This window comes from Anabrus simplex, chromosome 2, assembly GCF_040414725.1.
Source record: "Anabrus simplex isolate iqAnaSimp1 chromosome 2, ASM4041472v1, whole genome shotgun sequence".
Classification (NCBI taxonomy): domain Eukaryota; kingdom Metazoa; phylum Arthropoda; class Insecta; order Orthoptera; family Tettigoniidae; genus Anabrus; species Anabrus simplex.
In genome coordinates, this window is record NC_090266.1 from 609,538,414 (window position 1) to 609,555,070 (window position 16,657).

Here is a 16,657-nt window from a genome sequence, read left to right on the forward strand (position 1 = left end):
AGCAGGAAGTGATCAAATTACTGGGGAGGTATTAAAGACAATGGGGTGGTTGTTGTTGTTGTTGTTGTTGTTAGTCGTTTAGTCGCTTTCGACTCTCCGTGACCCCATAGACCAAAGTGCGCCATTTCTTCCTGTCGTATACAATTTTCCGAAGTCTTTCTAAATTGAGAGCCGTGGCTTCCTTGATGTCATCAATCCACCTCATCCGTTGTCGCCCTCTTCTCCTGTTACCATCAGTCTTCCCCAGCATTAAGGTCTTTTCCAGTGAATCATGTTTTCTCATGATATGACCGAAGTACTTTAGTTTTTGCCTGAGTATTTGACCTTCCAGTGAACAGCCTGGGTTGATTTCCTGTAATATGGACTTATTAGATCTCTTCGCAGTCCACGGAACTCTAAGGAGTTTTCTCCAACACCATAGTTCAAATGCATCTATTCTTCGGCGCTCAGCCTTTCTTACTGTCCAGGTTTCGCTTCCGTACATTGCTACTGGGAAGACCATAGCCTTCACTATACGAATCTTCGTTCTTAAAGTTACGTCTCTACTCTTGAAAACGTTATCAAGGTTGGCCATTGCCTTCCTCCCAAGGAGCAAGCGTCTCTTAATTTCATGGCTGCAATCGCCATCAGCAGTTATTTTGGAGCCCAAGTAGATGAAACTAGGAACAACCTCCATTGTTTCACCATTTATATGCCAGGAGGTGATAGGTTTAGTTGCCATGATCTTTGTTTTCTTGACATTCAACCTTAGTCCAGCTTTTGCACTTTCTTCTTTCACCTTCATTAGTAGATACTTAAGTTGTTCTTCACTTTCTGCCAACAGGGTGGTGTCATCAGCATATTTAAGGTTATTTATATGTATCCCACCAATTTTAGCTCCAGTTTCTGTTTCATCTAATTTGGCATTCCTCATCACATACTCTGCATATAAGTTGAATAAGTAAGGTGACAATATGCAGCCTTGACGTACACCTTTCTCAATCTTGACCCATTCAGTTGTTCCATATAGGGTTCTCACCGTAGCTTCCTGATCAGAGTAGAGATTTCTCATAAGTGCCTTATTTAAAATTTCTCTTTGACTATGTCATAAATAATAGTGTAATACCAAAAGAATGGAAGGAATCTATAATAATACCAATTTATAAAGGAAAGGGTGATAAAAGGAAACCAGAGAACTACAGACCAATCAGCCTGACCAGTATAGTTTGTAAAATACTGGAGAGTTTAATAGCCAAGTACATCAGAGGGATATGTGATGATAAAAATTGGTTCATGAGGAGCCAGTATGGATTTAGAAAGAAATTTTCTTGTGAGGCACAACTGGTGGGATTTCAGCAGGACATATCAGATCAGTTGGATTCAGGAGGCCAGTTAGATTGCATAGCCATAGATCTTTCCAAAGCCTTTGATAGAGTGGAACATGGAATATTATTAAAGAAATTAGAGGGAATAGGATTGGACGTAAGGGTTATACGTTGGATAAGAACATTTCTAAATTCAAGGGTTCAGAAAGTCAAAGTAGGAAATAATATATCACAGGAAGGGAAAGTTTGGAAGGGAATCGCACAGGGTAGTAGAATCGGTCCATTACTTTTCTTAATATACACAAATGATTTAGGGAACAATATAACATCAAAAATAAGATTGTATGCAGATGATATAATTGTTTATAGGGAAATAAATAACATTGAGGATTGTTCAGAATTACAAAGGGACCTTGAAAGTATCCAGCAGTGGGTTGAAGAAAATAATATGAAGGTTAATGGAGGCAAATCGACTGTTACAGCAGTTACAAACAGGAGCTTTGAAACTGAATTTGAATATACTTTGGATGAGGTAGTTATCCCAAAAGATGGCAAGTGCAAATACTTAGGTGTGAGATTTGAAAGTAATTTGCACTGGAAGGGTCATATTGATGACGTTGGGAAAGCATACAGATCGTTACATGTCATAATGAGGCTACTTAAAGGATGCAACAAAGAATTAAAAGAAAAAAGTTACTTAAGTATGGTTCGTCCATTATTGGAATATGCAAACAGTATTTGGGATCCTCACCAAGAATACCTAATAAAAGAAATAGATAGTGTGCAGAGGAAAGCAGCAAGATTTGTAACAGGGGATTTCAGGAGAAACAGTAGTGTATCAGAAATGTTAGAGGAACTTGGGTGGGAAACTTTAAGTAAGAGAAGGGAGAAAACTAGACTTATAGGATTATATAGAGCCTATACAGGAGAAGAAGCATGGGGAGAAATCCGTGAGAGGCTTCAGTTGGAAAATAATTATATTGGCAGAACTGACCACAAGTATAAAATTAGAGGGAATTTTAGCAGAAGCGACTGGGGTAAATTTTCATTCATTGGGAAGGGCGTGAAGGAGTGGAACAGTTTACCAGGGGTAGTGTTCGATCCTTTTCCAAAATCTGTACAGGTATTCATGTAGAGAATAAACAGCAACGGGGAAAATAAATGAAATGTTAGAGGGCATTCGACCAGTGGAGACTATTGTAAATAAATGTGTGTTAAAAAAAAAATTAATTCAATCCCCTGGTCCATGGAGTGCCTGTAGGGGTGAAGTACAGTGGGGACTTCGAGGGCCCTGGGACCGCTACGGTAGCTGTGAAGGCCCTTCAGGAACTCTGAAAAGTGGTGGCAAAAGGGGGCTCTGGTTAAGACGCAGCAGGTCGTTATGCTACTTCGGTTCCAAAATGGGTTAAAAAATAAATAAATAAATAAATAAATGCAATGTAAATTTTAATCTTATACCAGTGCATGGTATTATCTGAAGTAATTCCACATACTGTATATGAGTTGACTATGTTTGTAAGTATAGGAGATATTATAAGTAGAATTTTGTAAACAATATAAATTTATTAAGGATGATCTGTTTGTTTAATAGAAAATAATTGTTAGCATAAATTGTATATTATTGTATTCTAGAAAAAAAATTTCTTCTCTTGTTAATTTAAAATTTAGTGCTTGACAATAATGTATTTTAGTGTACCATTTGCCACCGAGGTAGACACCTCATTTGCAAATAAAGAGATTTTGATTTGATTTGAAGTGTAATCAAGTCTGATCTTTGAACATCCTGTAAACTTCTTACCCTCTGCTCTTCCCTCTATACCCAACAGTTGTTTATCATATGTGACTCTTTTGATACAGAAAATGTGTGTCTAATATAAATGATGTAATATAAACAACTGAGTGATGCTAGTGTATGTGTAAATGTTATGAGAACACGAATATTTCAATATCCATTCTTGTTATCACAAGTTGCACATTGCCGTAACTACTCCGAAACTATTGCAATTGATTTGGTACATAAATGTATCATCATTTACAAGATTTCCACCAATTACAATTTAGAATTAAGGAGGATTATTGCTTGTGGGTAATTTTCACCCATCATGCGTCCTTGCGTCTTGACAGAGAGCGCACGTCCTGTCGGGTTAAGAAAAGACCAAGTAAACAACTGATTGGGAACCTGCCACCTGGGCAACAGCTGTAAGATTGATTTTTGGTGGTATTCTTTGCTTCCTAGTTTTCTAAATACATTACAAGTATCATTGCAGTTGACCTGGGTGGTGAAATGCTCCCTGAAAAATCACAAAAATAGTTAGTGGGTCATAAAATGAATAACAATAACATTAGAATTTCACACTCCGAGTTGGCTGAGTTGTTTGGGTCGCATAGGAGTGAGCTTGCATTCGGGAGATCGTGGATTTGAATCTGACTGTTGGCAGCCCTGAAGATGGTTTTTCCATGGCTTCTTATTTTCATACCAGTTAAATGCTAGGTCTGTACCTTGATTAATTAAGGCCATGGCTGCTACTTTCCCAATGCTAGCCCCTTTCTCTTCCTTGTGTCACCAAATACCTTCGATGTATAAGTGCAACATTAAACTGCTTTTAAAAGGAAATTGACATTTTTGCATGGAACATGGATGGAACATAAGGCTCCTAACAAATGTGTTTGAGTACTGGTGATGAAAGTATTTTCAAACTGTGAACTCTTTTGATTCTTCTTAGATAATCTTTGCCTATGAACTAACAAATTAAATACAATGTCCTTACAGAAAGGGATGATGTTATCACATGTTGAAAATGTCTTCTTTTTTGTCATTTTTGGGAACTTTTCTTAATGTTGAGTTTTCTTTATTTCAGCTTGGTCTGGCAGTGACGACACTGTGGTCTGCTAATCAACAAGGCACTTTTCCCATTGCTGTTTGCAGCATTTGATATTTTGTTTCTGGAAAGTGATGTGTGTAACTCATTCAACAAGTATACCAATTGACAAATGTTTATTCAAAAATGAAAATTCTTCAGTCCACGGTATGCATGCACATAAAAACACAGTATTGGAATGTAAGAATAATATGACTATCAAGCCAGTGAGCTATGGTATCTTTTCAAAGCTCCTTTATCTTTTGAGGATGTTTTGATATGATGATGTACCTTTGATATTGTTTCGGCAACAGAAGAGCCTTTCAAAGAGCTGCTGTTACATAAGAGGATAATACCATATTTGTGATAGGTGGAGAACAGTGGAAAAGGGTGACATTTAAGAACTAATAAATTGTCTGGCTATTATGTTTTGTTTATTTGTTGTTTATCAGACCTTCAAAATTTGTGTTGAATGATTTACACACATTACTGCATCATAGAAGTTGTTGATGAAAATGTTTCTTCTTTGATTCTGTGATACAAAATAGCAGTGTTAAGACGTTAATAAAGAACTGTATTTTATGTGCAGATTTGTTTCTGTTCTTTTTTTTAAGGGTGTCATTGTGCATTTCTCTTTTGTTGAAAATTTTGATGCTTTGTGAGATTGTCATACACTCTGTGTTTTTTTCTTTTCATTGGTCTGGTGCACAGATATGGTGTATTCTTCATGTTTTGTATAACCTCCTCAGTCCTGGTGTCCAGTCGGCTGGACAGTTTTTAAAAACATATATCACACTTCCTGCTACTTGAATTCTCCTTGTAGCCATATATAGGTATTCCATGACTTCCCCTGTTAATGGGAAAAAAACATTTCAACTTAATTTTGGTTTCAACAGTTGCCACCCCTGTCGAAATCAACATGGCTACAGCAGAGAGGATGGTGAAGGTGGGTAAGTACATAAACATGCACAGTAGACAATTATTTATTATTATTTGAATTACTTATGTAGTTAAATATCATTCTTAAGACCTCTAGCTACACTTTCATGTATTTTGAAATTTGAATTTCGTTGAAATTATCTGAAATATATACTTTGAATGTTCCTGTTCAGCCGGCTGGACATCGGGTTTTAACTTGGTCCCATGATCATTACAGGCTTAAAATCTGTTGTTACACATGTGGCATTCTGCTGGTTCTGCTGGTTTGATATGCTACCTGTGTTTTAAAATATCAATTGTTGCCTTATTTTTGACATCAGTAAACTCTAATAATAAGATAAACAATCGACTTTTTATTGTAATGTGCATGTGAGACATAACCTTAGTTACAAATATTATTCTTTTTCTTAGGCGTGTGCCATGAGACACCACTTACGGAAGAGGGGATTTTACAAGCACTGGACAACAGTGATCTTGAAGGTGCATCATCTGATGACAATGAAGATGAATTCCAACCTATGTCATCAGACAGTGATTCGGAAAGTTCAGATTCAAGTCCCCATTCAGAACGCGACGCTATTCCTTGTGAGGTAAATTATTTACTGTATTGATCAGTATATTGAACATATGAGTAATTATGATGGAGGACTTTTGAGACTAATTAGGCATTCTACTTTCTTTATTTCAGAATCAGAATAAACCAATCAAAAAATCCAGGGAACTAAAATGGAAAGCACAAGATTTCAATCCCACTCCTAACTGCGCAGAGGACCTTGACTGGGAAGTAAATGGACGGGACCATTGGACACCTCTTGACTATTTTAATGAGTATTTTGATGATGATTTCTGGAACCTTGTAGCAGATCAGAGCAACAGAAGAGCCCTTCAGGACAATGTTTCCAAGCCTTTGAGAGCAACAGCAGGAGAGTACAAAATGCTAGTAGGAGCTCATATCATTACTGGTGTCTTGAAGCTGCCACGACTTAGACTGTATTATCGTCCAAATTTGAGAATTCCTGCTGTAGTACAAATACCCAGGGATAGATTCTACAGACTAAGAAATTATTTGCATTTTGTGGACAATCTTGCTGTTACGGATGAAGTGAGAAAAGAAAACAGACTCTGGAAAGTTCAGCCAGTTATTGATGTAGTGAAAAATGTCTGTAACAAATTACCCCGTTGCATGAACCTAAGTATTGACGAGCAAATGATTCCGTTTAGTGGCACAACAAAGTTGAAACAGTACGTTAAAGGCAAACCTAACCCTGTAGGACTGAAGAACTATGTTTTAGCATCACCGCAGGGTCTTGTGCTTGATTTCTTTATTTATCAAGGAGCAAATACCTGGCCAGATGGGAAGCCTAATCAGGAATACGGAATAGGAGGCTCTGTTGTACTTAAGCTCACAGAGAATTTAAATAGAGGGCACGTATTGTATTTTGATAGGTACTTCACTTCAGTTCCTATTCTTGAACATCTATTAAACCGAGGCATTTATGCTACAGGTACAATTCAAGCAAATAGACTCCAAAAGGACCTGAAGCTGAAGTTATCCTCCGATCAAGCCCTGCAGAAAAGAGGAAGGGGAAGCTATGATGAATTTGTACGTGAAGACGGCAGTATTAGTATTTTGAAATGGATGGACAATAGATCTGTTCTGATGGCTTCCTCTGCGACTGGAGCAAAGCCTCTGCAGTATATCCGGAGGTGGGACAAGAGAGAAAAGAAGTACATCCTTGTTCCATGTCCCAAAACAGTACCAAGTTATAATCATAGTATGGGCGGAGTGGATCTCTGTGATCGGATGATCGCTTTCTATAGGATCATTATGAGAACACGCAAGTGGCCAGTTAGGGTGTTCTGGCATTTCATAGATCTTGCCATAGTCAATTCATAGATTCTTTATAAAATGGATCAAGAAGCAATGGGAACAAGGCGCTGCGATATCATGGATCTGCTCCATTTTAAGATTTACATCGGTGAATCACTGTCAACCGGTTCTACTGGCCAAGTTGAACACCGGAAACGTGATAACCCACGGCATTTTCCTCTTCCTGAGAGCTCCAGCGATGAAGATGAGCGTCCGGTAGAAAAGAAAAGAAAACTTCCCAGATGTATCCCAACGAAAGACAGCCGACTGACAGGAAACAAGCACCTTCCAATATGTGCTGTAGAAAATAGTCAACAATTCATGAGGTGCCGCAATTACAATTGCACAGGTAAAACCCGTTTCAAATGTGTAGCCTGTGATATATTCCTTTGCATAAACAAAGAACGTCAGTGCTTCTTGGAGTTTCACACCTAGAAAGAACTGGACGGCTGAAGTCAACGATACTAGAATATCAAACGTATTTTTTACATTTTTACTTAAATTTTAATTTTAATTTTAATTTAATTTTACTCTTTAATTTTTACTTAAATGAGTAGCTGAGGCTGTAATCTGTACTTAATAAATTTGATGGCAATGTAATTATAAAGAAATCTAATGGTTTTTTTTTCTGTGATGTTCCACAAGCAATCCCCATGTTGACCAAAGTAGGTCCTGATGTCCAGCCTACTGGACAGTCCCCCCTTCCCCAACTGATATTTGTAACATTTTGGTAAGCACATTCTCAATATTCTGTGATTATTTTAACCTCAAAAATTCATGAAAATCAGTATCTTACAAAAAAATGGTAACGCGGGACTCAGGAGGATATTACATTCTCAGTATGTGGAGAAATACCATTTGTGTTATGATGCCTGTATGTTTGTGTGTCCTTCGCCTAATACATGGCAGAGTTTTTCTTTGTCCCGGTCACAATTTTGGTAGAGATGTGATTTAAGGACTGTAATTTCTAGAACTGAAAATTGACATTCCACTTAACCTAGTACTAACATTTTTGTAATCAATGTGGAGATTGTCTTTGTACTTTTTGTATTTTCATGTTGATCCTTGTCTCCTTTTTCTGTTGCTTCCTCTTCCCACAGTGACCTGCCATTTTATTTATCCTATTATACGTTCCTTTTTGTGTTCCTATTTTTCTGTATACGACTTGATTTGACATTTGTTTGTCCTTTCCAATACACACACACACACACACACCATGCTCATTAACAACAGAACACCTTGAAAAACTAGAGGTAGGAAGTTCATATTCACAGGATGTGTATTAGTATGTTCTGCAGAAATGATTAGCATTTCAGCACCTAGGTTCATCATTTGTCCTGTTGCCTAGTAGGCACTGGGTCCTCCATGGACACTGAAAACTATGCATGATGGCATCGACGCATATAAGACGTGAATGGCGTCTTCAGGTATATCCATCGATGCTGCAATCACCCTGTTCCACAGTTCATCTTTGGTGGTTGGTGTTGGGTCATAGCCCGCACCCGTTGTTTCACCATACCCCACACATTTTCAGTTGGTGAAAAGTTCGGTGATTCGGCAGGGCAGGGCAATGGTCTGACATCTTGTGACAACAAGAAGGCACGTGTTCATGCAGCAACGTGTGGTCGCACATTGTCCTACTGTAGCACTACTTTTCTTTTTCTTTTAATAAGCCATAAGACCTATCTGTGTCGGCGCGACGTAAAGCCCCTAGCAAAAAAAATTAAATAAATAAGCCCTACGTCGCACCAGCACTGATAGGTCTCATGGTGATGATGGGAGAGGAAAAGGCTATGAGTGGGAAGGAAGTGGTCATGGCCTTAGTTAAGGTACAGCCCCAGCATTTACCTGGTGTGAATATGAGAAACCACTGAAAACCATATTCAGGGCTGCCAACAGGGGTTCAAACTCGCTCCCTCGAATGCAAGTTCTCAGCTGCGCAACCCTGCCCACACAGTCAACTAACTCTTGAACTAGTACGTACACATTTTTGGCTCAATGTTTTATATTGATGCTGGTGATGCTAACTTAAAGGGGCCTAACATCTATAGAACGTTCCAACCTTAAAATGCAGTACAGCAGTAATGGGATAATTCTGTCTCTTTCCTTCTTCCATGTTTTGCGGATAGTGCTGTCCAACTCGAATGCAGCGGGTTTGCCAAATATCCATAAATCAGAATGTTCTCAGTTAAAATGGGCGAATATCGTGTTATGTACAGAATTTCAGGTATATTTGATGCCGTTAACAAGAAAATGTAAAAAAAATAATTTCGTGTGGAAATGGTAATATAATGGAAGTTAGGCCAGATGCAAAATTTTCATTGCATAGAACTTATCATAACTCCTGTTTTATATTAATTATTTTCCTAATTTTTTCACTGCCGGTAAAGAAACATTTCAGCTCGATGTAGATAAGTTTATTCTTAAATTGAAATAACAAAATTCGGTATATGCGTTTATTTTCAGCCATGTTCAGGGATTTTTATGTGCAGGCACGAAAAAGTCAGTCGCTGTCCAGCGTCTTTCCTATTGAATTTGCATGGGGGGTCAAAGAGAGGCAAATGGACTTCAGATATGGAAGTTATTTTTAAAACAATCCCGAAGTTCTTATCTTGCTTAGTTCTTAATTTGTGACAGGAAGAATGTCTCCTTGAATTTTGGTTTCGCGCGTGACTCGGCTGGCTGAAGTACCGGTAGTGAACTCCCAAACATGTGTTTTTAACATTTCCAGACAGTCCCTTGCAGTGCAGTGCTCATGTCAGTAGTGTGTATAATAGTGATTAAACATATATCAGTGACGTGCAATTCTTGAGGGCAAGTGTATTTCGTTTGTGTGGTTCGTGCTCGTGCGTGGGGATCTTAGTTGAAAGAAAAAGTGCAGAAGGATGTACAATGGATCGTCAAATTAAAAAGAAACGTTTCGTAGGTAAACTTGGGGGAGAAGAACGCAATATTATGAGTGTCCTGGATTATTTTTTAAAGACTATGAATGTGAGCAGTGCAGTCAGTGAAACAGCTAAAGCTACCGGTTGTTCCGAAAGAATATGCTATAAGGAAGGAACACACACATGGTGCTTTGCGAACTCCCGCCAATAAAAGCAAAAATGCAAGGAGAATTAAATATGATGAAATTGTGCAAAGTTGAGTGCGTCGGGTGGTTCACTTTTATTTGCTAACACCACAGACATTGAACGTGATTTTGAGTCGGGTAAATGGAGAAGGTTCTTTGCCACGATTTTCCAAAATTAGTATCGCTTCTTACATGATATAGACTTCCGTTATTTAATACGGTATAATAAAGCAGCTTTCATTGAAACCGATGAAATTATTAGTTGGAGGCACAGATATCTCAGGGAGATAAAACGTTTTAGGGCACAAAATAAAGCTATAATTTACACAGATGAATCTTGGCTAAATATTGGGCAGACTAACAAAAGAATGGAAGGATACGACAGTGAAGCAGGCCCCCATTGAAGGAGTGAGTTCAGGACTTAGGCCACCGAAAAGCCGAGGACCGTGATTCACCTCAGTCCAAGCGGGTAATGAACATGGGTTTTGTTCCAAATGCTGAACTAACATTTTTATGCCATAAAAACACGGCGGACGCCCACGAGGAAACGAGTGGTGAAATTTATGAGAAATGGTTTTCGGAAGAACTGTTGCCGAACACTCCCGAAGGTGTGGTGGATAATGCCGCGTATCATTCCCGTAAGTTGGAACCTTTGCTGGTGGCTTCTTGGCGAAGCGAGAATTGTTGCACATCGCTTCTCAGCATAGGGCCCTGTATGATAAGCAGAGACTAGATGGAATGGCAGATTTACGTCTCCCACCTTATCGCTGTGAGTTAAACCCTATTGAAATGGTGTGGTCCCAGGTGAAAAACTACATCCGGTATCATTCAAGAAAACTGATGTGGAAAATATAATAACCGCTGCGTATAGGAACGTTACGGTGCACAATTGGGCAAATTACGTGAATGAAGTAAAGAAAAATGAAACATTTGTGGAAAGCAGACTATGGGCAGTTTTTAATACGACTCTCCATCGTCCGGATCATCCTCAAGTTCATCTCCCGAACCCGGTTCATCCAAAGTGGGAACATCAGGCCTTGCAGAAATGATTGGTGTACGTCCAATGTCTGAAAGCAACGACAGTGATTAAGGTATGTTGTATTTATTTTACCATCCTACAAATATCAATTTACGAATGAACTTAATATTACAAACGAAAAATGTGGATGTGACATCCTGTTTGAGTTACCCTCGAGCGTGATCTTCGCGAGTCGATTTCGCAACAGCGCGCTCCATCTACGCTATACTGCAATTTAAGGTTGGAGCGCTCTATAGGTCATTGGCCGCTAATGAAAGTACAAAATCCTCCATTGACCAGAATTCAAAACGTGAAGACGAAGAATGAATGTACGAGTATGAATTTAAAACAATCAGTGGACCGACCCGCAATGTTTCACATTCCCAGAAACTGGCATTAAGCAATAGTATTACTGACCAAGAGTTGCTTCTGAAGCACAATACTGAATCGATGATGCAGTCTAAAAGGATCCAAATCATCGGCCTTCATAATGGTAATTGCTAGGAAGTAGAACCATGGTATTTGTCATGTTGCGGTACTAATCAAAAGTAGCATAGACTCGCGATATTCCACACATTGTGGTACTACTTGCGGGTAAAGTAATGCGCACATGTAACACAGACTTATGGTGTTTCGCACATTGTGTCGCTATTTAAGGCAACACAAACTGTAGCACCTGTCGAGATATTTGCGCGTACACGAACTAATAAAGGTAGCCGCTTGAGGGGCGCCTACACCAATAATAAAATCGGAAAATGACAAAATACACAATAGAATAAATAATAATAACTACCTGAATTAGAATGATAAAAACATGAATTAGGCCATGAGTGTAAACACATAATGCTGTTTGAGTCATCAGTCCATAGACTGATTTGATGCAGCACTCCATGCCACCCTGTCCTGTGCTAACCTTTTCATTTCTACGTAACTACCGCATCCTACATCTGCTTGTCATATTCATATCTTGGTCTACCCCTACCATTCTTACCACCTACACTTCCTTCAAAAACCAACTGAACAAGTGCTGGGTGTCTTAAGATGTGTCCTATCATTCTATCTCTTCTTGTCAAATTTAGCCAAATCGATCTCCTCTCACCAATTCGATTCAGTATCTAGTGATGGGCAGTCTGAGACAAGGTCTCGGCATTTCTCGAGACTAGCGCAGGCATTATTTCTCGAGAGCGTTGTCCCCACAATGTGCGGCGAGCAGCGTGTCGTAGGCCTGCAGGTAGTCGGAGCTGAATGTTGTTTGTTTCGAATATGCGAATAGCCAACCACGGGCCTTCTCATTTTCGTAAATACGTGTCAACAAGCGACTAGGGCGTTCATTTATACAGAGGTCTATTTTGACGAAGTATAACATAATTATAAAGGATACGCATTCGGGCATTGTATGAACTGGTAGGTACACGAATGAATAGTTTAAGTCCAGAACCTGACGGCTACTGTAGGTACACGTATCTGAATACTAGAGGCGTGCATTATTCGAACTCGAGACGAGGCAAGATGCGCCTTGCTGCATATGCAACCACCATTACGCATGAGTAGAATGTGCAATCTGAATTGCTATAGAGTATTCGCGTCATAATTAGGTAGGTACTTCGATATATGACGGTGCAATGTGAACTGTGTCGAATTGTACGCGACAACTTGAAGACTATGTCCGAAACGCAACGTAAGTCGTGGATGTCGGTTATTTTTAAGAGATGTCACATAGCACAGCCCACTGTGTTGCTTATTCAAAAGAAGTAAAATACATCGGCAGAAATACTTCTGGGATGATCCGGCACTTACAAACGAATAATATCAATGAAGAAGAATCGTCACAGAACACCTCCGCCCCGGTCTGAATCACAAGAAGCTACCCTGCCGACAACGATTGTGAGGCATTCAGGTAGGATTATATCCTAATAACAATTATTAACAAATTATACGTGTTATTCAGCTAAGAAGTCCACCTGACATAACTCGTGAACAGTTTAAGATACTGGCATTCTGTATTCACTTTCGTTAATGGTAAGGAGCTCATAGTTCAACATGCAGTGCTTTCATGGGATTTTGACAAAATTTATCGTCACACACGTTTCCATGTGAGAACTGCTGATGATAACTATCAAGCTTACACTCGTAGTTACTGGGACGTCGCACAGCTCGCAGCACACGAGAATCGGTCTCGAGGGCGTTGCCCATCACCCCTGTTACACGTTCCACTCATGTGCAATGGGGGTTGCGTATGTAGCAAAGCACATCTTCCCCATCTCAGGTTCGAATAATGCACGCCTCTAGTATCCAAGTAGGTGTACATCCTACCTACAGTTATTCACAAATTATGCATTGTTATTCACGTAAGATGTCCACCCCGAATAAGTCGTGAACAGTTTAAGATAATGACGTTCTGTTTCCACTTTAGTTAATGGTGTTAAGAGGTTCATAGTTGAACATGCAGTACTTTTCCAGGCTTTTGACAAAATTTATTGGCTCACACGTTTTCATAAGAGAACGTTATTTCACGCAATAACTGCCAATGTTATACTATCAAGTTTAATGTCGCAGTTACTGGTACGTCGCACAGCTTGCGCTACAGGAGGATCGGTCGCGAGAGTCTCGAGATCGGCGACGTCAGTCTCGAGCGAGAGCGTTGCTCATCACTATCAGTATCTCTTCATTTGGAAAATGCAATAATAAAATAAATAAGGAAAATAGTAAATATAACAAGGTAGCGGCGGTTTCACATCTAAGCTTGGAAACGTGACGGTTAACTAAAAAATACGAAAAATCAAACCATATGCAAGGAAAACAGCTTACAGGTCTTACAACGACTACTAAGGAAGGATTGTGGAACGTGAAGGAGCCCTATTGAGGTCCATGGGGAGGTATGCCGTTGTGGGGAAGAGAAGGTTCACGATCATCCACCTCGAACTCGACTATCTTAAAACTAGCATTTACCCGCGGCTTCGCTCGCGTGGATTTCGTTATTTGATCAAAGTAATTGTTCCTCGGCGTTGTACTAAGACATCTGGAAATTCCTTAAGTATAAAAACTTACCCCAAAATTGAGTTTCATTTACCCCAGAAATTCTTTGTAAACCATATTTGTGGTATTACCTTTTTGGGCTAAGACAACAATGCGACATAGAACTGTACATGTGAGAAACAGTGTTCTCTCAAGTCAATAAAAACAAATACATGCTCCTTTATTTTTAAAGGAGATTTCAAATACCTATTCCTACATCTGGTTCTTCAGGTTTTGAGACATACTTAAGTATCCCCATAAAATGAATTCAACCCCTTCATCAGTCCTTCCTCCACCCCCATCTAAGTGTATTTTTCGAAAACAAAAATACACGTTTCTTTATTTTTAAATGAGATTCCAAATACCAATTTTCACGTCTGTAGTGTCTTCAGTTTTTAAGATATAAGTACCTCATATAATAATTCAGCTATATTTTACTTCTTTTCACCACCCGTTAAGTGCACTCTCCGAAAACAAAAAGGTACATATTCCTGTACTTTTAAAGGACTTTCCAAATACCACATTTCTTGTCTCCAACATGTACGTTTTTGACATACAATGTAGATATACCGGTACTAATTTTAAAAATTCACCCGCTTTTCCAATTATTTTCAGTCCCTTAAATGGATTTTCTGAAAAACAAAAAATACGTATTTCATTATTTTTAAAGTAGATTCCAAATACCAATTTTCAAGTCTTTAACACCTTTAGTATTTGAGATATAAACTAATTTTTCAATTCATTCACCCCCCTTAAGTGGATTTTTCGAGGACAAAGGAACACGTGTTTCTTTACTCTGAAAGAAGATTCCAAGTACAAATGTTCATGCTCTAACATCTTCAGTTTCTGAGATGTAAGTATCCTCATAAAAAGAATTCAACTCCTTTTTCACCCGAGCCCATTAAGTTGAATCGCCCCTCTAAAAAATGCATGTTTCTTTATTTTTAAAGGAGATTCCAAATACAAATTTTCACGTGTGTAACCTTAAGTTTTTGTGATCTAAGTTTCTCCGGAAAAAGAATTAAATTTTTTCACTTCCTTCCATCTTCCCCACCTAAGTGAATTTTCCGAAAACCAAAAGTACTTGTTTCTTTATTTATAAAGGAGGTTCTAAATGCCTATTATCACGACTGTAACATCTTCAGTTTTGAGATATATGTATCCTCAGAAAAAGGAAGTAAACTCCTTTTTCACTGCCCCCAAGTTTAGTCCCCCCCCCCAATTCGTGTTCCTTTATTTTTAAAGCAAATTCCTAATACTAATTTTCAAGCCTGTAACATCTTTCGTTTTTGAGATATAAGTATCCTCACACAAAGAATTCAACTAAATTTTCAATTAATTCACCCCCCCTTACTTGAATTTTCCAAACACAAAAGATTACGTGTTTCTTTACTTGAAGGAAAATTCCTAATACAAATTTTCATGTCTGTAACATCTTTAGTTTTTGAGATATAAGTATCCTCACGAAAAGAATTCAACTCCTTTTTTACTCCACCTCCGCCCGTTAAGTTGGTTTCAACCCACCCAAGAAATGCCTGTTTATTTATTTTTAAAGGAGATTCCAATAACCAATTTCCACGCATGTAACCTTGAATTTAGAGACACAGGTTTCTCCAGAAAAAGAATTCAATTTTGTTTCTTCCTTTCACACTTCCCAACTCCTAGGGCTTTCCTACCCCATCGTCGCCATAAGACCTATCTGTGTCGGTGCGACGTATAGCCCGTAGCGTATATATCGAGGTTCACACTCCCCACTCAAGTGAATTTTCTAAAAACAAGCAGTACCCGTTTCTTTAAAAGAGCATCCGAATACCAATTATCACGACTGTAACATCTTCAGTTTTTGAGATATATGTATCCTCGTAAAAGGAATTCATCTCCATTTTCATCCGCCCTACCAAGTTCCCACCCCCCACGGCAATGCGTGTTTCTTTAAGAAATTCCAAATACCAGTGTTCACGTATGTAACATCTTTAGATTTTTTGGGTATATATACATTATACAAATAATTCAACTAATTTTTCAATTCCTTCATTCCCCCTTACGGGTTTTACCGAAAAAATACGTGTTTCCTTATTTTTGACGACGATTTTGAGCACCAATTTTTACGTCTGCAGCGTTAAGTTTTTGAGATATACTGTAGATATGCTAATTTTAAAATTTCACCCCCTTTTCCAGTTCCACTTGAGTGGATTTTCCGAAAAAATATATTTTTGTTTTACTTTTACACGAAATTCCAAATACCAGCTTTCTAATCTGTAATATGTTACGTGTCTGAAATAATTTGCAGATACAGTATTTTTAAAAATTCACCCCGTTTGTCACTCCTGTTCACCCCCTATTTATCGGATTATCCAAAAATACAAAAATAAGTGTTTCTTTATTTTCATAGGAGATTCCAAATAACAATTTTCATGTCTGTAATATCTTCAGTTTTTGAGATATAAGTCTCCTCATAATAGGTGTTCAACCTCTTTTCCCCCTTTCTTCGTCCTCCCCAATGGGATTCTCCGAAAACAAAAAATACGTGTTCCATTATTTTTAAAGGAGATTCCAAAAACCAATTTTTACATCTGTAAACTT

At 38.5% G+C, this 16,657-nt stretch overlaps 1 protein-coding gene and 1 long non-coding RNA gene across 2 annotated transcripts in view; both read left to right on the top strand.

The window, feature by feature from the left end:
• Positions 1 to 4,750, top strand: part of LOC136862951 (uncharacterized) — a 52,597-nt gene extending 47,847 nt beyond the window's left edge. The window contains exon 3 of the long non-coding RNA XR_010859100.2: positions 4,163 to 4,750. This is a non-coding gene — a long non-coding RNA (uncharacterized lncRNA). The remainder of the gene's footprint in view (positions 1 to 4,162) is intronic.
• Positions 4,751 to 5,462: 712 nt separating this feature from the next.
• LOC137498475 (piggyBac transposable element-derived protein 3-like) lies at positions 5,463 to 6,998 on the top strand. The gene is made up of 2 exons (XM_068226014.1): positions 5,463 to 5,691; positions 5,790 to 6,998. The coding sequence occupies exons 1-2, from the start codon at positions 5,620 to 5,622 to the stop codon at positions 6,996 to 6,998; spliced, it is 1,281 nt and encodes a 426-aa protein (XP_068082115.1). The 5' UTR covers positions 5,463 to 5,619.
• The last annotated feature ends 9,659 nt before the right edge of the window (positions 6,999 to 16,657 follow it).